General features: G+C 43.0%; 1 protein-coding gene across 1 annotated transcript in view; it reads left to right on the top strand.

Annotated features, from left to right (window-relative positions):
* The first annotated feature begins 799 nt into the window (after positions 1-799).
* Positions 800-24,742, top strand: part of LOC131203646 (maestro heat-like repeat family member 5) — a 35,768-nt gene continuing 11,825 nt past the window's right edge. Inside the window, exons 1-15 of the mRNA XM_058194063.1 lie at positions 800-913; positions 2,315-2,404; positions 2,821-2,937; positions 3,514-3,636; positions 4,176-4,325; positions 6,860-6,979; positions 7,523-7,602; positions 8,930-9,065; positions 9,716-9,811; positions 11,117-11,221; positions 11,824-11,959; positions 13,304-13,422; positions 13,774-13,923; positions 14,519-14,673; positions 21,167-21,314. Of these exons, the coding sequence (XP_058050046.1) occupies positions 860-913; positions 2,315-2,404; positions 2,821-2,937; positions 3,514-3,636; positions 4,176-4,325; positions 6,860-6,979; positions 7,523-7,602; positions 8,930-9,065; positions 9,716-9,811; positions 11,117-11,221; positions 11,824-11,959; positions 13,304-13,422; positions 13,774-13,923; positions 14,519-14,673; positions 21,167-21,314 (1,779 nt within the window). The 5' untranslated portion in view covers positions 800-859. The remainder of the gene's footprint in view (positions 914-2,314; positions 2,405-2,820; positions 2,938-3,513; positions 3,637-4,175; positions 4,326-6,859; positions 6,980-7,522; positions 7,603-8,929; positions 9,066-9,715; positions 9,812-11,116; positions 11,222-11,823; positions 11,960-13,303; positions 13,423-13,773; positions 13,924-14,518; positions 14,674-21,166; positions 21,315-24,742) is intronic.

Genomic DNA, 24,742 nt, shown 5'->3' with positions numbered 1-24,742 from the left:
AATCAATCAATCAACAGAGCCAGAAAAGACCTTGGAGGTCTTCCAGTCCAACCTCCTGCTCAAGCAGGAGATGCTATACAATCCCAGACAAATGGCTATGCAGTCTCTTCTTAAAAGCCTCCAGTGATGAAGCCCCCATGATTTCTGGTGGCAAGCTGTTCCATTGATTGATTGTCCTCACTGTTAGAAAGTTTCTCCTGAATTCCAGTTTGCTTGTCTCCTTGAGTAGCTTCCATCCATTGTTTCTCTTCCTGCCTTCTGGTGCTTTGGGAAATAAGTTGACTCCCTCCTCTTTGTGGCAACCCCTCAAATACTGGAAGACTGCTCTCTTGTCACATAGTCTTTTCTCTAGACTAGCCAAATCCAAATCCTGCAACCGTCCTTCATTCGGCAGAGGAGTTATGGTGCAGACTCCATCAGTCAAAAGGTTTCGACTGGTGGGTCTAGGAAGAGGGTCTTCTACCACTGCCACTGTAAAGGAACATCTTGCCCTCAGAGGGGAGGAAAGACCTCCTCCCTCTTAGCCTTTTTCAAAGACTATAAATAAATTATAAAATTACAACACTGTGAAATTTCAAAGCAATAGAAAATTCCTATTCCATATATAAGATGGTTGTCTAAAAACATGAAGATCAGGAACTCGAGACTTATGGCACATTTGACCCCTCCCTCTGGCTCAGCCTGGTGATCCACCATACACACCTTGTGTCTCTCTGCTTTGAGAAGGCTTGTCCCATCGAATTGCCCATCAATCTCAGTCTGTCTCTTTTTCTCAGAACTCTCCGATGAATGCTTTCGACATTTATGGGAGAGAAAGAAGCCACTAAGAGGGAGACCAGTCAAAGAACTCCTGGACTTGATGGATGAGAGAGAAATGTTGGAGACCATCTTGGACAATCTTCGTCCTTTCCAGGTAAGCAGCTTGATTTATGTTGCGGTTTGCCCAGAGGACCATCGTGGAGAGGTTGCAGAAGCTCGGCCTACCTCAGTGGCCGGTAGACAAAAGTAGACAAATCACATTTGTCTACTTTTATCCCAAAAGTAGACAAATGTGATTATCAAGAATTTGCTGAACTCTGTGGCCCTTGATGGAAGGATCATGGAATGACCATAGAATGATCACCTCAACCATTTCGGACTCCACCTCAACATCAAGACAACTGGGTACTTAGAGACTGTCACCACCCCTGGAATGCTTCAAATCAATGGAGAAAACCTGAAGAAGGTGGACAATTTTTGGTATCTGGGATCCCACCTTCAAAGCAATGGTGACATCAGTGAGGAGGTGTGAGCAAAGGTGAATGCAGCCAGGATGCGTTGGCAAGAGCTGTGTTACTGGACAGATGAATGCCAACCCATCTGAAATCTAAGATCTACAAAACAACCATCCACCCTGTTACACTGTATGGCACTGAATGCTGGGCAACAACAAGGATCGAAAGCTTTTGGCGTGACATGGAAATGCAAAGGATCCGTTGGATATCAGACACCTCCCTTCTCGACCACATCACAAATGACACCATTCAAATAATTTCTGCTTATTTGAAAGACTATACACAAGAAATTATATTTTAGAATGGAAAATGTGGATTGATTCTATTCAAAATAAGTATCAGATAAAAAAATATCGAATAGCATATGAGTAAATTTAGGAAATATTTTGTATTAGAGATATCTTTGAAAGAGAGGGGAATTGAGAGTGTGATTATGTGTGGAGTGACTAGAGATTATAATTTAAGATTTATTTTGGACTATGATTGTTAGTTTTGATACCCTGCATTTTGTTCGGGGAAGTCGGGGTGGGTGGGGGGTAAGGGGGAGGGGAACTGGGGGAGGGATGAGGGTAGAGGATGGAGTGATGGTTTAATGTACAGGGATTATTGAAGATGTATAAATATAATTAATGTAGGGTCGGGTCTGCCCAGGTACCATTTTAGAATGGTGGGGAGGGAGAAAGGAAGAGAGAGTAGGAGATAGGAAAGAGGAGAAGATGGGGAGAAGAGGGAGAAGAGGAAGGAAGAGGGTAGAAGAGGGAGGAGGAAGGTGTAGGGCGGGGGGAGGAGAGGATGCAGATAAGAGAAGGGGAGGAAGGTCTGGAAAGTAGAAGAAGGTAGAAGAGGGAAGAGAGTTAAAAGGAGGGGGTGGTGACTGGGCAAGCCCGACTAATTGTATATAACTGTACATTGGATGAGTTGTTGGATATGAATGTAAAAATAAAACTTTTTTATTAAAAAAAATAAAACTGTTCCTTCCTTTGCTCCTTCACTTTCTCACAACTTCATTTTTGTTGTTCTTGTTGTTGTTGTCAAAGCAGATTCCTTCAGACCAAAAACTGCCCAGGAAGAAAACAACTAGATTGCCCCCCATCCAGCAAAGCACATCCCACTTCTCATCTCAAGACAAGGTAAATATGCTGAGGTTTTACACTTTTAGGGCCGCAATTGTCTTAGATGCAATGTCAGAAGAAGACAGCTTGCCATGGCCGACTCACCGATGCCCACAAGCTATGGCAGACTCGCCATGAGTTAATTCAGCAATATCCTTCTTTCCAATAATGTTAAAAATCATTTTAACGTTTGTCATTCACATTTCATTTGGACCCTCCTATGGGAATGGGGGTTTAAAGTAGCTTTTTAAGAAGAAGAATGGCAATTCTTGACTTATTAGATTTATATGTTGCCCAATCAGGTCACCCGGAACCACTTTCCCTGTGCTTGACCGCAGGGAGTCCATTTTTGATTATAATTTATCCAATATTTCCTTTTCCTGGCCAATTGGTGGAGCTCCCTAGGACTCACAGACTCTTTTTCCCACCTTCAGATTATGCTGTATAAATACTATGGGGTGAAGCTGCAACAATCAAGGCAGAAAGAGTTAGTTACGGAGCAGCTAAGAAAACTGCTAAGTTTTTCACTGCAGGAAGAAAAAGACAGAGAGGTGAGTGGGAGTGGGATGCCTGCGGGGGCTGAGACTTCTATCTTTGTGGGGTCCTTAGTGCTCTCTGAGCTTGGATGTTTTCTTGCAGACGTTTAGTGACCCAACTAGGTCATGTCATCAGTGCTAGAAGGGAACAGATTTTGCAGAGTGGAGGTGAAGGGAGGAGGAGGAGGAGGAGGAGGAGGAGGAGGAGGAGGAGGAGGAGGAGGAGGAGGAGGAGGAGGAGGAGAATTGTGGGGTCTTTGGTGCTCTCTAACTTGATTGTTTTCTTGTAGATGTTTCATTACTCAAGTAGGTAACATCATCAGTGCTAGAAGATAATGGGGGTTACAGGGAAGAGGAGGAGGAGGAGGTGGAGGAGGAGGAGGACTGTGGGGCCCTTGGTGGTCTCTGTGCTTGGTTGTTTTGTTGCAGACATTTCATTAGCCAGCTAGGTAATTTCATCAGTGCTAGATGGGCCTGGGGTTTGCAGAGAGGAGGAGGAGCAAGAAGAGGTGCAGAAGGGAAGGAGAAAGCAGAAGATAAAGAAAAAGGAAATGTGCACATGTCCTAATTCACAAACATTGCTTTGCTTAGGGAATCTCAGAAAGCATAAACATCGTTGCCTATTGCCACCTGCCACAAATTTTAGGGGTCCTGGAGGAGGCTGGTCACTTCCGTCAGCCAAAGTCACCTTCTGAACTTAAAGCCCCGACTGAGGTAAGACCAGGGATGGGGTTGCAAGGTCTGAGACTCAGTACAGAAGGAGGCTGGGGGATTCTGGGAAGGAAAGTCCAACGTGGTTAGAAGGACTTATGCACCAGGCTGTCTGGACTTCTCAGATTGGTCATAGATCTCAAAGACCTGAGATGTAGGTGGTGCTGGAAATTCTCCATCTCCATCTCCTGGAGAACTATTTTATAAGGCTAGAGAAGATGATGAGTAGCCCCAACAAACATCTCAAATAGTCCAAAGGTGCTTTTTCAAAAGGCCTGGATTTTGCTTTTCCTGAAGACATTTTGCTTCTCATCCAAAAAGCTTCTTCTGTATTGATCAAAATCAGAACTGAAGAAGCTTCTTGGATGAGAAGTGAAACCTCTTCAAGGAAAAACAAAGTCCAGTTTCCTTTGGAAAAAGCACCTTTGGGACAACCATGACTTGGGTGACTAAGAAGCTCCATCAGTTTCCATCCATTGCTTCTTCTCTTGTCTCCTGGCGCCTTGGGAAATAGTTTAACCGTCTCGTCTTTGTACTGACAGGACTTACAGACTCTCTCTGAAAGATGGATTCGGACAACGTTAATATTGTGTTATGGCCAAGCAGTCCTCGGAGCCCAAGCAAACGAGATGGTGCCTCTCCTGGACAACATTGTCTCTGAAATTCTTGGGCAGTATGGCACCATGAACAAGGTAGGCTGGTTTCCACCCTATACTTCTCTTAATGCTGAGTTTAATTACAAGAACCATTATAATCTGGAGTCCTTAGCTTGGTTGCTTTCTTACAGACATTTCATGACCCAACTAGCATGTTGTGGGAGAGGGGAAGGAGGAGGAGGAGGAGGAGGAGGAGGAGGAGGAGGAGGAGGAGGAGGATCTATGGTCATGCTACATTTATTATACTCAAGGCAGTGCATGTGCCTTATACTCTTTCTTCCTTTCCATCCAACAACTCTGTGATATTGTGTGAGTCAACTCACCCAGCTGGTCTCATGCCTAAGGCGGAACTAGAACTCATCATCTCCTGGTGATTGGCCCAAAGTCTCTCAGCTGGCTTTCATCCTAAGGCGGGACTAGAACTCACAGTCTCCTAGTGATTGGATGAAAGACAGTTGGCCTTTGTGCCTTAGGACTAGGACTCACCATTTCCTGGTGATTGGCCCAAAGTCTCTTAGCTGGCTTTCATCCTAAGGCGGGACTAAAACTCACAGTCTCTTAGTGATTGGATGAAAGACAGTTGGCCTTTGTGCCTAAGGCAGGACTAGAACTCAAAGTCTCCTGGTGATTGGCCCAAAGTCTCTCAGCTGGTTTTCATCCTAAAGTGGGATTAGAACTCACTGTCTCCTGGTGATTGACCCAAAGTTACCAATCCAGCTTTCATGCCTAAGGCAGGACTAGAACCCAGAATGTCCAGGGATGTTTTGATTGGGAGCCCCCCAGAGTTCAACCAAAGACAATCGGCTACTAAACATTTAAATAAATAAATACATCTACTTCCTTTTGGTTTTTCTTTTCTTTTCTTTCTTTTTTTTTGAATCAAGTTTTTTATTTTTGTGTAGTTCATACATATCATTATGTGAATGGTATGGTGTCTGAGCATCATACAATTCAATACAAATAAATATATTCATAATTATTACATTCCATTTTTCTTGTTCCATATTATTAATACATTGCTTTACCACCCTTCCATTCTAAACTTTTAACATTTCCCTCCTTCACATTATTATATTCAAAGACATGATAATCTGTTTTATTATTTATATTCCCATTATTTAACTCTTCTTCTCTATTAAAGTTTCTTCCTTTCTTCCATTATATAATATCTCAATAGTAACTTCTAATATCAATCACAATCATTTAAAGCATTCATCATATTCCTATCTACCTTTTTTCTCATTTTCTCATTCAAACTCTAGTTTTCTTGTTCCATAAAATTCTACTATTATTACTCTTATTTTCTGTTCTAAATCCTATCTTTTCCTCCCAAGCCTCTTCCTGTTCCTCCCATTTCCTTTTTCAATCTTTGAAAGTGTTTTCCCCCTGTTTTACTTCTTCAATCCTTATTAATTTTAAGAGTGTCTCCTCCTTCTTATCTTCTATTTGCTGATTTCTCAATTTTCATTCCCCTTCTATTCCAACTGTTAAGTCCATTCTTTCCTTCTTGTCCTGGTCTTTGCTCCTTGTCTCTTGTATACAATTTTCCTGTCTTTCATCTGTACAATCAAATATTTCCAACATGTCCTTATGTAGTTCCAGTATAAGGTCCTTAATGTTTTGAATCATTGACTCCATTCCGTTTAAGTCTCCATAATCATCGGTTCAGAAACTAAGCCTCCAAATCAAATTTTAATGTCTCATCAATGTTTAATCTAATCAGTCAGTTGTTTCAGGTATCCTCTTCTCCTCAAGTCGTTATTATATATCCTATAATATTCAGGAGTCTCCAAACGCAAAATCATATTTAATATTCCAGAACGGGTAAATATATATAGTTCAATAGTTATTTTCATTTATTTCAATATGGACTCTCAAGTTGCAAAAATTCATTTTTATCAGCAGATGGCACCCTTTCTTTCACTTTCTGCCTCTCTGCTTTTATTTTGACAAGTCCGATTTATTTATCTTGTTTGTTTTAACGTATAAATCCAATACTTAAAACAAATTATTTGAAGAAAAGGTGGGGTTATAGTTCCAGCATCTTCATATGCCTTCTTAATATCACACCTTTTGTTTTGAGGATACAATTTTCAACTTAATTTTCTTTTTAAACTAATATTTACTTTTTAAGTTTCCAACATGTTTTTTCATGATAATTGCACACCGCTGTAAAAAATTGTTCTAAAATGTTTTCCTCTTGAATTTTTCTTTTCGGGGGTAGGAGTGGGGTCAAGCTTAAGCAATAAATCTTCTCACCCAGACAACAAACCGTTCACCATTTCTCTTCTCCTGCACAAACAATGGTTTCTGGCTTCATGGGAGAGGTTTTTGACTCCCGCTGCTCCTAGACTACGGATGGGGAGGGGGGTGTTCCAAGTCAGGAATGGGAGATGTGGCTCCCCTCAACCTGCAAGGTAGTCCCCCTTTGCTTCACTACCCCTACAGGGTGGCTATGGCTTCGAATGAAGCCCCCGACAGGGAGAGCTAGAATTTCAACCAGAAGTCCTTCCTATTGGTGTTTCTGACTCCCCCACTCCTCACCCCACATTCCCACTTGTGTTTCCCAGGACGAAGGGCTGAAGACTGCGTTCATGAGGTCAATTATCATGATCACGAAAGCTGTTGCCTACAGCAAGAGGCAAGACATCTATTTACCACGTAAACAGGAATTGGTCATGAACATCATTGTAAGTGGGGAGAGGGAGGGGAGGCGGGTGCTCGTGGGGCTATTTATTTTTAAAAGTGAATTGGAATCAAACTGAATACCAATCAATTGAGTCCAAAATATTTCTGTTGCTAAGTGGGACATTTGTTAAGTGAATTCTGCTTATTGTATGACCTGTCTTGCCACCGTTATTAGATGAATCATTTTCATTAAATTATTCACACGGTGGTTAAGTGAATCTGGCTTCCCAATTTTATATAGGTCATAAAGAGGCCACAGTTGCCCTTCCCTGACTTAAATCATGGTCACGGGACACTGCAAACTATCATAAATGCAAACTGGTTGCCTAGTGACCAAAGTATGGTCACATGTTTGCTGAGGAACTTTGCATCTGGGTCATAAGTAGCCCTGGAGATCCATCATAAGTTTAAATGGTGGCTAAGCGACCAGTTGTAAGTTGTGGACTTCCTGTGCAACCAGAAAAAGCATAGGGATGGGAATAGGGGCAGCTGGATGGTGACCATATCTCAGGAGCTTTCTTAGGTGTATTTCCTTCTCCTTTCAGGAAGCCATTGAAGAGCATCCCGCAAGAGCCCTGTCTGTCGTCATTCTCCATAAAGCAATCGTCACCATCACCTGCATGAGGTATGTACCTGATCTGCCCTCATCTTCTCACCAGCTCGGTAGGAACTTGGAATTTATTTATTTATTTATTGTTCACATTTTTATACCGCCCTTCTCCGAAGACTCAGTTTGACCCAGTGATGAAATTTCCATGCCAAGTCCCCATGCTCTAAAGCAGGGGTGTGAAATTCAATTTCATTGAGGGCCGCATCAAGGCTGTGGCTGACCTCGGGAGTGGGCAGGCAGGGGTTGCCGAATGAGTGGATCTGGCTGACTGGGTAGGTGTGGACAACTGGATGGGCGTGGCCAGATTGACGCCATTCGCCAAACTGCTGGCATGTTTCCTCTTCGCATTGAGTAGACTGGTCGGAAGCCATGCTGGCCCGATCTTTCCTCTTTGCATTGGGTAGACCAGGATGGCTCCACGGGCCAGATCCGACCACATCGTGGGCTGCATCCATCCCAGGGGCCTTGAGTTTGATATCCCTGCTGTAGAGCATGCATTGAGTTAGCAGGTCAGCCCCAGAATTTGGAAGGGTGAAGAATTTGCATGCTGGCAATCTGGGCAGTTCAGATCTAGGAAAGGAGGTGAGCACGCTTGTTTAGATGTGTGGGGTCCTTGGTTTTCTTTCAGCAGGGTGGTTTTCTTGCAGACATTTCATGACCCAACTAGGAAACATCATCAGGGCTAGAAGGAAGCAGGGTTTGCTCTCACTTGAAATTCAAATTCATGGCTCGCCTTGTCAGTGTTGGTGGGAGTGTTTCTGGTGATCTGGTCTAGTAGATTAGATAGATGATGGATGAGAGAGAAAGAGAAAGAGAAAGAGAGAGAAGGAGAGAGAGAGGGAGAGACGGAGTGGGAGAGGGAGAGAGATCCTGTATCCAGGTTTGGTCATCACGATATAAAAAAGATGTTGAGACTCTAGAAAGAGTTTAGAGAAGAGCAACCAAGATGATGAAGGAACTGGAGGCTCAAACAGATGATGAACATCTGTTGTTGCAGACATAATAGCAGAGTTCTGAAATTTGAGGGACTCTCACAGAGAGGAGGGGGTCAACCTCCTCTCCAAAGTACCTGAGAGCAAGCTAAGAAGTGCTGTATGGAAGCTTATCAAAGAGAGATCCAGGAGAAACTTCCTGACACCAAGAACAATCAATCAGTGGAATGGTTTTCCTCTAGAAGTTTGTGGGGCTCCATCACTTGAAGTTTTCAAGAAAAGAGTGGACAACCATATGACTGGGATGGTTTAAAGACCATCAAGCAAGGGTTGGAGTAGAATGTCCCTTTTGACCCAATGAGCCTGTGATCTTCTCACCTCATCCCTCCTCTTTTCTTGTCTTTCATCAGCCGTATGAAGCCTCCCTTGAACTCGGAGATGAGGGCAAAAGTGGCAAGTAAAAGCATCGAGAAGGTGTTTTCCTTGCCACCTTTGAAGATGACCACACTGCAAGCAAGCAGCCCAGCCCAATCAACTCAAACTCAGGTGAGCAGTCCAGATGGAGCAAAGCCATATGAGATCCACCTGGAAACAAGGATGTGGTAAACGTGATTCAAGATCTCCTCAAAAACTCTGGATCCATCCGATTTACCGATTTACGACGGTCGCACCAGTCAATGGGGAAGCCGGATTCACTTAAGAACCATGGATTAATTTAACAACCACAGTGATCTGCTTAACCATGGTGGCAAGAAAGGTCGTAAAACGAGGGCAAAATTCACTTCACTAATGTCTCGCTTAGCAATGGAAATTTTGGGCTCAATTGTGGTTGTAAGTTGAGGACTGCCTGTATTTGAATATTCCAGAACTGTTAAGGAAGACATTCAACCTTTTAGTCGTTCTTTTCTGAAATATAACAGGAAGGAAGTACTTTTCTTCCTTGTGTTCAGACAAGAAAGCATTTCCCCAAACTCTGGGAGAAAAATCAGTCCTGCAAGGTGGGCCACTCTGTTTCCTGCAGACTTGTGGACTTCAACTCCCAGAAGTCCACGACTGGCTAAGGATTGCTGGGAGTTGCAGTCCCCCAGTCGTACTAAAAGGGCCGTAAGTTCCTTGCCCCTGGATTTCTTCCTCTTTTAGGCGCTGTTCCTTCCTTTACGCCACTTCTTCCTTCAGATATTCTTTTTCTTTTTTAGGATTTTTATCACCAGACAGTGAACGCCTGCAACACCATGCTCACCAGCTTGCTGTCCGAGGCTCCCAATCTGGATGCCCTGCAGGATATCTTGATGGTAAAGAGTGATTCTTTCTTGGGGTTGGTCACACGGTCAGCCAGGTGTTTAGGCTGGATTTGGTGATTCTGTCCAGCTGTTGAGTCCCTCCCAAGGAGCTGGGATAGGCAAATGTGGCTGTTAGATGGGAAAGGTATCATCGCAGCTGCCGAATGCTACAACTCATCACGGCCACCGGACAACTTGCTGTGGGAGAATTCAACAATTCAATTTAATTAATTTAAGTAGTTAAAAATGATTTTAAGTTTTGTTTTGTCCTTCCTCTGGCATCTTTTCATTAATGAGTCTATTCCACTATTTCTCTGAGATTCGTGTCCTAGACTCTGGCAGCTGTTCCAAGTAAAGCTGCCTTCTGCAATAGACCAATGCAGATTTTGTCAATGCCGATGGGATTCATCTTAGCAACAGAAATTTTGGACTCATTTGTGGTCGTAGGTCGAGGAGTAACTGTACTTGTGATGGGGCTCACCTGATTGCCATTGGTGAACTGCCCAACTGGCTTCCGACAAGCCAAAGTCTACGGGGAAAGCGAGATTTAGCTAATGACCGCATTATTCACTTAAGGACCGCAGGGATTCGTTCAACCCTGGCAAAAAGAGGTCATAAAGCCAGTCACAAGTTGCTTAAGGTCCACCTTGCTAAGCACCCCAAATTCTGGTCGTAAGTCGAGGACTACCTATACAGAAAGTCAACAACTTACAACCATTCATTTAGTGAGCGTTCAAACTTACATTGGCACCGAACAGCTTGTCAGATGGTCACAAAAGGTGATCCCACAACCTGGGATAGTACAACTGTCATAAAGATGAGGATTTGCCTAGTGTTCAAATTTTGATCACTTGACCATGGGGACGCTGCAACGGTCGTAAGTGTGAAGAATTGTCGTAAATCCCTTTTTCACTGCCATTGTAACTTTGAGAAGTCACTAAATACCAATAGCACTTAGACTTACATACCACCGTGCTTTGCAGCCCTCTCTAAATGAGGACCCGGAAGGCTGAGTCAACCTTGAGCTGATCAGGATTGAACTGCCGTCCTGCTGACAGTTGGCAGAATTAGCTTGCCATACTGCAGTCTAACCACTGTGCCACCACGGCTCTAGATGAACTGTTGTAAGACTAGCTGTATTCCAGAAATCTTCCATTCCTACTCGAGTTTTGAATCTGGAATAGACCTAAATTGATCAACGTCTCAAATTTGTTTAGTTTCTTAGAGTTTCTCCCCAATCCTGGCAAATTCTGCGGCTCTTCCAAGTGTGAATCACAAATTCTTCCTTTCCTCCTTCTCCTTTGTTTCTCCTGGCAGCACACGAATCCCTGGATTGAATCTTCCAAGAGTCATGAGAAAAAGAGGGCCCTTAAGAGCACCAGGCACCTCCTGAAGTTTGTTTCAGAAAATGTAAATTTTGACGTAAGTCACCATTTGGGATGAGAATGAGAAATTTTCAAAGAGGAAAGAAAACAACCCCAAGAAAGTCCAGTTGCCTTTTGGAAAAAGCACCTTTGAGATGTGACCAGGAGGATACAAGGAGTCCTGCATGAGCAAGTGGCTGGAGGAGAAGACCTGCACAGCCCCTTCCAGCAACTGTGGTTCTTTGATTCTAAAGTTCTATTATTCTGTGATTCTAAAATTCTATAATTCTAAGGTACTATGGTTCACAGATTCTATGATTCAAAGATTTGAAGACTCAAAGATTAGGATTCAAAGATTCTACAATTCTGTGATTATGATTCTGTCATTCAAAGATTTTATGATTCAAGGAGTCATTGATTCAAAGATTCTAGGATTTTGATTCTAAGATTCTAGGAGTCTAAGGTTCAAATATTCGATAATTCTGATTCTAAAATTCTAAGATTCTATGTTTCTAAGATTCTGTGATTCCAGAATTCTAAAATGTATGATTCTAAGATTCTATGGTGCTATGGTTCATATTCTCTGATTTCAGCTGGCTGAAACCTTCATGAGCCAACCCCCTTCTCATCTTTCCCCTCCTTTTTTCTTCCTTTCATTAGATCACAGCTGAGTTTTTTTTGCTGGGACGGCTGGTGGCTTTGCTGGCCCTGCACATTGGCGATACCAGCAAAGAAGTTGGCCAGACGTCCGCAGAGGCCGCCTACTACCTCCACCACCTCCTCATGAGCAAAATGGGTGAGAAAGTTGGACTCCAAGGGTTGCAAGGAGCCCAGGGATGTTCACTGCCCAGGAGAGCGCTGGGTGGCACAGCCTGTGGCGTGACCAGGACCCCGGTCATTGGGCTGGGCAGAGATGCCTGGAATTTTCAGTTGATATTGGCACTTCTCAGGGCCAGGGGTCATTTGAAGACTAAGTTTCTTACGTTAAGTGGGCCAGGTAGGCTAAGCAGCTGCAATCAGCCAGCCTTGGCACATGGATCGGGTCTTAGCGTGTTTTGCAAAGTCACCTTTTAGTCATTGGAGGGCTGGAATCTGGATGTATTGCAGGAAGCCAGAAAATGGCTTAACAAAGATACGGGTTAAGGAAAGAGTTAAAGAGGGCTTATGAGTGTTCATTCCTTCATTCAGCCATTCAGCCATTCATTCATTCTCTCTTATGTAACCCTATTTTTTCCTTCCATTTACAGTCCCACCTAATGTGTTAACTTAGGAAAGGGGTACTTCAAAATCTCCATTCCCACCCACTCCAGGGGAAGGTTACTGCAAAAATCCCCATTCCCTCCCGATCAGCTTGGGAGGCAGAGAATAGATGGGGGCGGGGCCAGTCAGAATTTTTACTACCGGTTCCCTGAACTACTCAAATTTTCCGCTGCCGGTTCTCCAGAAGTGGTCAGAACCTGCTGAAACCCACCTCCAGTATGCACCACAAACACACATACACACGGTCTGATGATGGTGCCAGGTAATGAGAGCTGGGTGAGGTTCTTAGTGCTCTCTGAGGTTGGCTTATTGCTTGCAGATGTTTCATGACCCAGCTAGGTAACATCATCAGTGCTATGAGGGAGTGAGGTTGCAGATAAGAGGAGGAGGAGGGGGCAGGGAAAGAGGAAGAGGGAGAGGGAGAGGGGAGGAGGAAAAAGTGAGAGGGCGATGGAGAGGGAGGAGAAAAAGGAGAAGAAGAGAGAGAGGAGAGAAAGAGGGAGGGAGGGAGGAGGAGGAGGAGGAGGAGGCCTGCGGAGTCCTTGGCGCTCTCTGAGCTTTGTTGTTTTCTTGTGAATGTTTCATGACCCAACTAGGCAATGTCCTCAGTTCTAGAAGGGAGGGAGCTTTTCTCTGGGTTTCTATACAAGAGTTTTGCCCTGTCAGGGTTGATGGTCATCATTACTGATGATGTTTCCTACTTGGGCAATGAAACATCTGCAAGAAAACCACCAAGCCCAGAGAGCACCAGGGACCCCTCAGGTCAGCCCAGAGCTACAGGGCTCTTCTATTGGAACGAATAAACTGGCCGTCAGACGAAGGATATTCAGAAGTTCCGAATGTCAAAATGTGACCTTCTCTTGTTTTCCTCCCACAAAAGCCAAAGAAATGGACCAGAAACCCAAGAACAAGAAGGGGAATATCGTTCGTTGGCTGAGGGAGGACTTCTTCATTTCGGGCCCAACAATATTTTATAATAACATCTCCAAAATGGCTAAGGTATGTTTTAGTGCAGCAATTTGCCTGGCTCCTTGTTGATCTTCCTTTCTCTCCTCCTCTTGAGTGGAGAAACTCAAAAAAGTCAATATCAGAGTGGGGACGGCATGCTCCAAAGGCAGGAGGGTGGATATCCATCCCCCACAATGTCTAGGAGCAGGCGATTGCAGCTGCCATGTTGGCTTCTTTCATCCACATCCTAACTTCACCTGATGGGTGACATGGAATAAGGCCTGCCTCTCTACATGGGGTGCTGTGCCCAAATCTGGGTCAAAGTCTCTGGCTTGTTGAGAGAAGGAGGGAGTCAAAACTCTGATGCATCTCTGCATGGTCTCCTTTTTTTCTTTCCCATAGGCCTTTGGTGAACATCTTGGCCCATCCCAATCAACAGAGGTGATTTTCAAAGCCCTGGAGGTCCTGACACACCAGGAGAAGAACATGTCATACACTGCAGGACTAATGCTGAGTTCATTCTTGGAGGAATGTGGGATGGAAATGGAGGAGGTAAGAAAATTGTAGGGTTTGGAGCAGACGGGATCTAGAGATTTTGTAGAATACAAAGATTAGAATGGGTGAGACCTTGTTGGCTTAGTGACAACACTTCAGCTGGTTTTAAGAAGGCTGGGGCTGGATGGGAGACCACCAGCTGAGCTGAGGGCTATTGAGAAAGGTGGTCAACCCTTCCCGAAAGAAGATAAGGGCAAAACAGAATAGCCCTATTGTTTTCATGAAAACTAACATTTGGAGAGCCAGTTTGGCAGTGGTTAAGGCACCAGGCTAGAAAGCAAGATAAATTCAAGTCCTGTCTTAGCCATGAAAGCCACATGGGTGATTTTGGGCCAGTCTCTCTCTCTCTCTCTCAGCCCAACTCACCGCACAGGGTTGTTGTTGTGGGGGAAAGAGGAGGGAGAAGGTATGTGATGGATATGTTCTCCGCTTCGAATTATTCGTAAGAATAATTAAGGTGGGGTTAAATAAATAAATAAATAAAAATGTTGTCACCCAGGGTCACGAGATAAAATTCAGGTGCTTAGCAAACTTGTTCCATACTATGACGGTTGCCGCCGGTCTCATCCCTCTGATCTCTCTTTTGCTCTAGCTGCCTATGATCGTCAAGGAGATGTACACGAGTCTCCCGAATATCTTGGACCCTGCCACGAAAGGAGAATGTCTAAAGGCAGTGTGTCACCTGGCCGCAAAACGGGTGAACGCAGTCGTCGACATTCTCCTTGAATGCTCGGTGGCCTGCGATGGGTAAGAAGAACCTCAAGGAGATGTGCCTCCTACTTTCTTAGATCCTACACAGATTCTCAATCATTTGCAATAGGGGCGAATACCTGTAGCTCGGGTGGAGGATGAGGGTGGAGGTTGGTTCTCTGAGCTTGTGGGTTGGTTGATGAAGGTCTTGTGGTGGGTCTTGTATTGGGGAGGTCGTGTGCTAATTGGGGGGAGGTTGCGGTTGGTTGGTTTAGGCCCATTGCAGTCGCTGGTTGGCTGTGCAGTTGATTTGAATTCTGAGGAGTTTGATGTTTAAATTTTAAATGTGGATGGTGAATTTGGAGAGACTAAATTTATTATAAGAAAAAGAAACCCCAAAGAAAATATTTTTGAAACAGGATTGGATATAAACTGCAAGAAAAATTTTGAAAAAAGAAAAACTTACAATAGGTAGCCCTGTCAAAGATTTTAAATTGACTCTCAACTGGAATGTAAAATTGGAAATTGGAAATATAAAAAAACTTAAAAGAGGAAGAAAGAAAGTTAATTGGACTTAATACACAAAACTGGATATATCATTTCATTGTTGATTTGGAACTTGTGGATTCTAGAGAGCCTTCTACTGGCAGAAAAAAAATACTACATTGAACATTTTAAATATGGGAAATTTACTGTGTCCTTGAGGAATGAGCCGTGAGAATTTGTAAGGAGGGTTTGTTTGTCTTCTCAAGAACTGAACGTTGATAATACAAGAGGAGGAAAACAATAAACTTTAAATTGGACTTAAAAAGCAACTAACGTTAAAATGTGGCAAGAACTAACTGAGATGGTTAAAATGGTACGTTTATCGTTTGATACGGACAGAAAAAAATCAAGACTGTTTCCAGACTATATTCAACGGAATGAACAAGATATTAAAGAGAAGCAAGAAAATAATCCTGAAGATAAAAACACTGATGAAAAATTAAATGATTGCATTGGGAATAGCAATGGGGAAAAAAAGAGAGTGAATAACAGTTTTAATGATTACACTGGGATTAACAGCGAAAAAAATAGAAAGGTCAAAAAGAAGCAGAGAGGAAAAAAAGGGAATAGATTAGCTGAGAACAAAGGGCAATCTAGGCGAGAAGTGGGATTAAAAATGTGAAAAATAAAAAAATTCAGAGGGGAAAAATGGAATGATTGCATTGGGAAAACAATGGGGAAACAAGGAAGGTAAGAGGAGAAAAAGGGAATAGACCAGAAGAGAACTATAAAAAGAAGAAAAAGAGAAGAAAGAAAATGGGTGGTATATTATAGATGGACCAGGAGAAAATGGACAAGGGAATAATCAACAGATAGGAAGAAGGGTAATATGAAATGTAGATAAAGTGATAATTGTATTAAGAATGGTATTAAGATTAATATTGGTAATTATACTATTTGAAGAAGAGGAGATTTGGTAAATGAAATTGAAACAAACAAAATTTTACAGTGGGACTATAAAAATTAAATTATCCAAAATGAAGCATAAAAACAAATCTGAAGAGTTGAATTGTTTCTGATTAAGATGGAATAGATTTGGAATAAAATGATAGAAGAGATTAAAAGATTGAAATTTAAATGAAATGAATAAAATTAAAAATATTGGGATTGTTAAAATTGAACTTAAATGACAATATAACTGATTTGATATAAAATGATTTACTTAGAAGGGTAACTGTATACAAGTATAATAATCGTCTGATAAATAATTGTGATAGAAGTAATATTGATGATTATATTATCTGAAAGATGAAGTATATTTTGTAATCTTGAAAATGTAAAAGAATTGTATGAATCCTGGGACTGTAAAATTTGAATGATAAAAAAGAATGGAAATTAGTTTTAATGATTAAATTTTTAGATAAAATGATATAAAATAAATATCAAGAAATATATGCTTAAAAAGGTAAAATAATGGATAAAATAGTAAGATATGGGTCCAACTTTGGGAAAAATTGATACTAAAGAAATAATTGTGAAGAAGGAAATGATTGAATGATTGTGTTTAAAGTAAAGGGTTTCAATAGATTAAAAAAGTATGAAAAATATATATGATAAAGAGAGAAATGAAGAGAATAATTTGAAATAGGTGGAGATAAGGAGGTGAGGGCAGATGGTAATATTGATTACCGTATATACTCGAGTATAAGCCGATCCGAATATAAGCCGAGGCACCTAATTTTACCACAAAAACTGGGAAAAACTATTGACTCGAGTATAAGCCGAGGGTGGGAAATGAGGCAGCTACTGGTCAATGTAAAAAATAAAGATAGAGCCAAGTAAAATAACATGAATATTTATTTGAACGAAAAACAATAAAAGTGCAAAAGGGGGAAGGAGGATTCCCAGCTTTAGAAAATTTAGAACTACGCCGCCTTTGGTATGACCTGAGCATAGCACATAAAATTATCTGCTACAATGTACTTCCTATCAATGACTACTTCAGCTTCAACCACAACAATACACGAGAACACAATAGATTCAAATCTAGATTGCAGAAAATGTGACTTCAGTAACAGAGTTGTTAATGCCTGGAATGTGCTACCTGACTCTGTGGTCTCTTCCCAAAATCCCCAAAGCCTTAACCAAAGACTATCTAGTATTGACCTCACCCCATTCCTAAGAGGTCTGTAAGGGGCGTGCATAAGAGCACCAGCGTGCCTACCGTCCCTGTCCTAATGTTCCCTTTAGTTGTATTCCTTTTATGTATTCAATTCATGCTTATATTTATATAATTATTTAATATGTATTTGACAAAATAAAATGAATGAATGAATGAATGAATAGAATAGAATAGAATAGAATAGAATTTTTATTGGCTAAGTGTGATTGGACACACAAGGAATGAATGAATGAATGAATGAGTGAGTGAGTTACTTCAACAACATTGTCTCACAGAAATTGACAATACAACTGCAAGCATGAAAATGAGTCCTCCTTTAGCTTCCAAGGGACCAGGGTGCCTCTGAAGGTCAGTGCTCTAAGCACTAAGAACCCAGCACAAATCTAAGCCTGTATGCACCAATAGTGAAAATACCCTGCACAGTGTCTCTTGGCAGAGAAGGTTAATTTTCATAGACGTTGGGGTGGCTCTTTTTTTTTTTTTGGCAGGGCAATAAGGGTCTCTAATATCATTAAACCCAAGTGTGAGGAAAAAGACAGCAGCTAAAATGTTAAGGCCAGTTGTGTGACCTTCTCCAATACAGTTGGCCTGGCTGTTTGCCAAAACTTAAAACACCCTCCCATCCCCCCTCCCTGCTAAAGCTTCTTTCTTAAAACAATTGTGGTCTTTGCCTTTCATTGTGCCAATCGACTTTAGAAGTCTGTGTGTGTGTGTGTGTGTGTGTGTGTGTGTGTGTGTGAGAGAGAGAGAGAGAGAGAGGGAGGAGGAGGAGTGCAAAGGGGAAGGAGGATTCCCAGCTCTAAACAAAGGGAAATCCCGGAATGCCAGCGCGAAAGGCGGTGCTCACGTTCCTCCTCCCTTGCTCAAAAGCCCCAACATGATATTGGAATTGGATGCCATTATATACCTGCTGAGGGGATAATTTGAATAACTTGAAAGATATAAAAGCTCTAACATATTTGTTTAAAAATCTAAAATCTATACTTAAAATAAAATGAATATAAAGTAATAAAGTTCTTTAAAGTTGTAATTCACTTTGCTGCTGAAAAGAAAAGAAGCTTAACACCTTAAATGGTATTTATTAACTGAAATATCATCAAATCAAATATATAATGAGGTATATTATAATGACCTTTGTTTTCAGAAAGAAGCATGATGGAAGTTTTCAATAAAGGGGAAATATAGAAAAACTTAGTGTCATGCTCATATATCATCTTTACAGATGTTGTTAACACTATACTATGGCAGCATATGATGGTACAATGTTTCAATCAATTTCAGGATGAAAACTCATCAATGAGGAGGAGGTATAATTTATTAACCTTGTATGATATCAGTTTCTCAAGGACTCTAGAAGGACCCGAGGAAGAAATCTCTGCCCCTCCCACTTTCCTTTCCAACCCAGCCTTCAAGGGGACCTTTGAGGAGAAATCTCTGCCCCTCCCACTTTCCCTTTCCAAGGCAGCCTTCCAAGAGGACCTCTCGAAAAAGGCAAGCTTTCTCCTGGCCGTTTTACCACCACTACATCCTAGGCTGGGTTAGAAACAAGGAGGGGGAAGTTCAAGGACCACATCGATGGCACGAGCTCAGATTGCCGGCTGGGGATGATGGGCGCTGCAGTGCGATCTCGGGAGAGACTAGGGGGGAAGAAAGAATGACTGTTTCGCCACACCCTAGGATTGGGGAAAACATTGACCCCCCCCTTAGTTGCGGGAGAAGGGTTGCGCTTCAAAGCGGTCGCCTCCATCCATCAATCCATCCTTCCTTCCTTACTTCCATCCATCCATCCTTTTTTTTTTCCCAGCGAGCGGTGCGTGTGTGTGACATGCAAGCAAGACGTCTCACGGGGCGTGTGTGTGTGTGTTTGTGGTGGGGGTCTCGTCCCAGCCACCCACCCACTCGCTCCCTTTCCCTCTTCGGAGCGTGGGCTGTTCCCGTTCGCCCTGGCCTCCGTCCTCCGATCTCCTGCGCTGGGAGCGAGCGAGCGAGCCAGCGAACGGCTTCGGGCATCGCGGACTTTGGCAAGGAGGAAGGTGGGAGGGAAGCGGAGCTGCCGGCTGTGGGGGGGTTGAGGGGCGTGCAAGAGGAGTGAGCGTGGAAAGGCCTTTTTGTGTGTGTGTGTGCGTGTGTGTGCGCGCCTGTGTGCCCTAGGGAGGGAAGCGGAGCTGCCGGCTATGTGGGGGTTGAGGCGTGCAAGAGGCGCGCCTCCTCTTCCTCCACGCCGCTCCTCTTGCACGCCTCAACCCCACCATCCCCACCTCTCCGCGCGTGAAGGTCACCTCCTCCTCTTCCAGGCGGCGGCGGCGGCGGCTCGGCTCCGAGCGGGCGCCACAGCCGGCAGCTCCGCTTCCTCCCACTGGTCCCAGTCCAGCCGAACGGTGAAAGCGACATGCCGGCGCGCTCCGCTTTCACCGTTCGGCTGATTGAGGGCTTGGGTCCGCGGCGGGCGGGGAGCCGCCAGCCTTCTCGGCCGACGCCACCGCTCGGGAAACCTCCTCCTCAGCCGAGAAGGCTGGCGGCTCCCCGCCCGCCGCGCAGACCCGTTAAGCCGGTCCCAATCCAGCCGAACGGTGAAAGCGAGCGCGCCGGCATGTCGCCACCGCTCGGCTGGACTGGGACCAGTGGGAGGAAGCGGAGCTGCCGGCTGTGGCGCCCGCCGAGCCGACCCGAGCCACCGCCGCCGCCTGGAAGAGGGAGGAGGTGACCTTCACGCTGGAGAGGGTGGGGGATGGTGGGGTTGAGGCGTGCAAGAGGAGCGGCGTGGAAGAGGAGGAGGCGCGCCTCTTGCACGCCTCAACCCCCACACAGCCGGCAGCTCCGCCTCCCTAGGGCACACAGGCGCGCGCACACACGCACACACACACAAAAAGGCCTTTCCACGCTCACTCCTCTTGCACGCCCCTCAACCCCCCCACACAGCCGGCAGCTCCGCTTCCCTCCCTAGGGCACACAGGCGCGCACACACAAGCACACACACACAAAAAGGCCTCTCCCCCCTCACTCCTCCTGCCCGCCTCAACCCCCACAGCCGGCAGCTCCGCTTCCTCCCTAGGGCACACAGGCGCACACACACGCACACACACAAAAAGGCCTTTCCACGCTCACTCCTCTTGCACGCCCCTCAACCCCCCCACAGCCGGCAGCTCCGCTTCCCTCCCTAGGGCACACAGGCGCGCACACACACGCACACACACACAAAAAGGCCTTTCCACGCTCACTCCTCTTGCACGCCCCTCAACCCCCCCCACAGCCGGCAGCTCCGCTTCCCTCCCACCTTCCTCCTTGCCAAAGTCCGCGGTGCCCGAAGCCGTTCGCTGGCTCGCTCGCTCGCTCCCAGCGCAGGAGATCGGAGGACGGAGGCCAGGGCGAACGGGAACACTGCACCACCAGGGCTTCCCCGCGCCAATGCACAGCCCGCCAAGTTTGCGCCGTCCGCCCACCAGACACGGGAATGGGGGCCGGCCTGGGGGCGACAAATCCCGCGAGACCTCGGGCCCGCCTCCCCCTCCCATGGGAGTCCGCTCGTGCCCCTCCTGTGCGGGGTTCCCGAAGACGTAGACTCGAGTATAAGCCGAGGGGACGTTTTTCAGCACAAAAAACGTGCTGAAAAACTCGGCTTATACTCGAGTATATACGGTATATGTTTTATAAAAAATACAAATAAAAGATAAAAGGGGGAAAGTAGAATATTTGGCAGAAATTGGAGTCTATATAGTAAATATGGAGAAAACAAGCTGCATGAATTTTGACTCGGTCAATACTCTATTCAGAAGATATGTATTGTATGTTTGTGTGTCTGAAAAAACATAAAAACTTTTAAAAAAGAAGGAAATGGGGAAAGAATGTGATTTTTTCCCCCAATCTATTTTTTCATCTGCGCAGAAGTGCCAGGGAGCTATGGAAGGCGCTGGCTGAAGACCCCTATGCCAATATGAAAATCATGAAGCCCCTCCTCAAAAGGCTTCAGGACAAAGACCCCAGCACCGAAGCCGTCGGGAGGAGAAACAGCAAGTCTCCCATGCCCATTGCGGTAAGCCCTCACCCGGCGCCTCTGCTTTCCTTTGATTTAAAGATGGGCCATGCCTGGGGGAAGGGGGAAGGGGCTGAGCAGAAGAGTCACCCTCGGGGGTCTCCCCATCCAGAGCAGGCATGCCCTGGATGGAGGGAGGAAGTGGGCAAACTGGTGGGGGCTGAAATTGGAGCAAACTATGGTGTATGGCATATGTCCCCCCCAAATGCCCCCACTGAAAAGAGAAGTATCTGTGGGCTTCCTCAACAGAACATCCATCCATCCATCCATCCATCCATCGGTTCATCTATTCATTAATCCATTCATTCATGTATCCATTCCTTTATTCATCCATTCATCCATTCCTTCATATATTCATTCCTTTATTCATCCATTCATTCATCTATTTATTGATTCATTTATTCATTTCTTAAGAAAACTCATATGGTTGCCCAACTCACTCATGGTGGTTTTGGGTGGCTTAAAAAGAGTTTGATTTAAGAAAGTACATGATAGGAACCAACAACGCGATACCCCACTGAGTACTGTGCATCATATCCTTTTAAAAATATTTTTAATCTGTGTTTTTATTATGTGTTATATTATATTATTACACGGTTGTAAACTGCCCAGGTCAGATAGCTCAGATGGCTGGTGTGGAAATTTAATTAATTAAGACCAATAGAAGAGAATATAGAATAGTGAGAATAATTAGAGCAATTTATGGAGAGCAAACAGCCCAGATAATAATTAATGGTAATTTAACAGAAGCCTTTAAGATTGCAAAAGGAACAAGACAGGGATGTCCTTTATCACCATTATTGTTTATTCTAACTCTGGAGCCATTATTGGATAAAATACGAGAATCAAAGGAGACAGAGAGAATTAAAGTTAGACAACATGAATATAAATTGAGAGCCTTTGCAGATGACTTGGTGATTACTCTAACAAATCCTATAAATTCAAGTGTATTTCTGTTGGAAATAATTGATCGATATGGAAAGGTTTCAGGGTTAAAGGTAAATTAGAATAAAACAAAAGTGATAATAAAAAATATGACCAGACAACAGAAAGAAAAATTAGAGGAAATAACAGGATTTGAGATTGTAAAAGAGGTTAAATATTTAGGGGTTTATATTACACCATCAAATGTGAAATGGTACAAGAATAATTTTGAGGTGTTATGGCAAAAAGTTCAGAAGGAGTTGACTGTTTGGAAAAAATTACAGTTATCGCTGTTGGGGAGATTAGCTGCTATTAAAATGAATGTTTTACCTAGATTTTTATCCCTGTTTCAGATGAGACCAATAATTAAGAAAGATAAAAATTTGGAGGAATGGCAGACTGGAATTAATAAATTTATATGGGAAGGTAAAAAAGCGAGGGTTAAAATGAAAATAAGTCAAGATTCACGGGAAAGAGGAGGCTTAAAAATGCCCAATTTTAAATTATATTATGAAGCAGCTGCTCTCTCTGCAATAAGTGATTGGTTTAATCTAACAGAGGAAAGAATCCTGAATATAGAAGGTTATGATTTACTATATGGATGGCATGCATATTTAATCTATGACAAAAAAGTGGATAAGGCTCTTAAAAATCACGTGTTAAGAACGGCTCTCTTGCGTGTCTGGAAAAAATATTCTTATCAACTAAATTATAAGGTTCCTATGTGGGCAAGTCCCAGACATACAATAGAGAATATAAATATAGAACAGAAACAGGAAAGGATTACATATAAAGATCTTTTGTATACTGAAAGAGGTAGTTTGCAATTAAAATCTCTGCACGTATTAAAAGAAGACGGGAAAAATTATACTTGGTTTCAATATGGGCAACTACATGCTAGATGGAAGGAAGATCAGAAAATTGGTATAGTGCAGAATGAGGAAAATTTGGCAAAGCAAATTAGAAACCAGTCTCAGGAGCATATAAAGATATAAAGTATAACGTGTTACTTGAAATAGATTCTGAAAGGGATTTGGTAAAGGACTGTATGATAAAGTGGGGACAAAATTTTCAGGAGCCAATATTGTTGGAAACTTGGGAAAAAAATTGGGTTAGAAATGTTAAATTTACATGAGCACAGAATTTAAGGGAAAATTTTTACAAAATGTTTTATAGATGGCATTTAGATCCTAAGAAACTATTGTGTATGTATCCAGATATACAAGCAAAATGTTGGAGATGTAATTGTGATGATGCTACATATTTTCATATTTGGTAGACTTGCAAGAACATTAAGGCTTTTTGGATAAGAATTTGGTGGATTATACAAAATGTTTTGAAAAAGTTCCTACCGCAATTTTTTTTATTGGGAATTATCACGGACTGTACAGTAATTGAGATTAAATTGATTTTAAATTTAGTAACAGTGGCAAGACTACTGATAGGATAGTATTGGAAGAAAAAAGAATTACCTACAATAGAAGAATGGATATTGAAAGTTGCTAACTTGGCTGAGATGGCAAAAATCTCAACCTTTTTGAAAGACGATACACAAGAAAGATACTTAAATGAATGGAAAAAATGGATTGACTATATAGAATAGAATAGAATAGAATTTTATTGGCCAAGTGTGATTGGACACACAAGGAATTTGTCTTGGTGCATATGCTCTCAGTGTACATAAAAGAAAAGATACGTTCATCAAGGTACAACATTTACAACACAATTGATGATCAATATATCAATATAAATCATAAGGATTGCCAGCAACAAGTTATAGTCATACAGTCATAAGTGGAAAGAGATTGGTGATGGGAACTATGAAACGATTAATAGTAGTGCAGATTCAGTAAATAGTCTGACAGTGTTGAGGGAATTATTTGTTTAGCAGAGTGATAGAGTTTGGGAAAAAACTCTCCTTGTATCTACTTCTTCTGGTGTGCAGTGCTCTATAGCGTCGTTTTGAGGGTAGGAGTTGAAACAGTTTATGTCCAGGATGCGAGGGATCTGCAAATATTTTCACGGCCCTCTTCTTGATTCGTGCAGTATACAGGTCCTCAATGGAAGGCAAGTTGGTAGCAATTATTTTTTCATATCCAAAATAGATATCAGACTAAGATATATCAGACTGCCTTTGAATGATTAGGATGTATTATTTTTGATTGCTTTGAGGGAGGTTAGGATTTGATGAGAATTGCAGGAGTATAACTTAGTTAGGAGGGAAAATTTTTACATATGTTTGTTTTATTTTTAAACTATACCTTGTGTTTGTTCTGGGAAGTCAGGGGGGGAGGGGAGGGGTTTTTTGAAGGAAGGGGAGAGGAGGGGAGAGGGAGAGGGGAAAGCTTTTTTTATGTAAAACTTTTTCAATAAAAAAAATGAAGAGAATATAGAATAGATAGAATAGAATTTTTAAATGGCCAAGTGTGATTGGAAACACAAGGAATTTGTCTTGGTGCATATGCTCTCAGTGTACATAAAGAAAAGATACGTTCATCAAGGTA

The sequence above is a fragment of the Ahaetulla prasina genome, chromosome 9, assembly GCF_028640845.1.
Source record: "Ahaetulla prasina isolate Xishuangbanna chromosome 9, ASM2864084v1, whole genome shotgun sequence".
NCBI lineage: Eukaryota > Metazoa > Chordata > Lepidosauria > Squamata > Colubridae > Ahaetulla > Ahaetulla prasina.
This window is presented reverse-complemented; position numbering and strand designations above follow the sequence as displayed.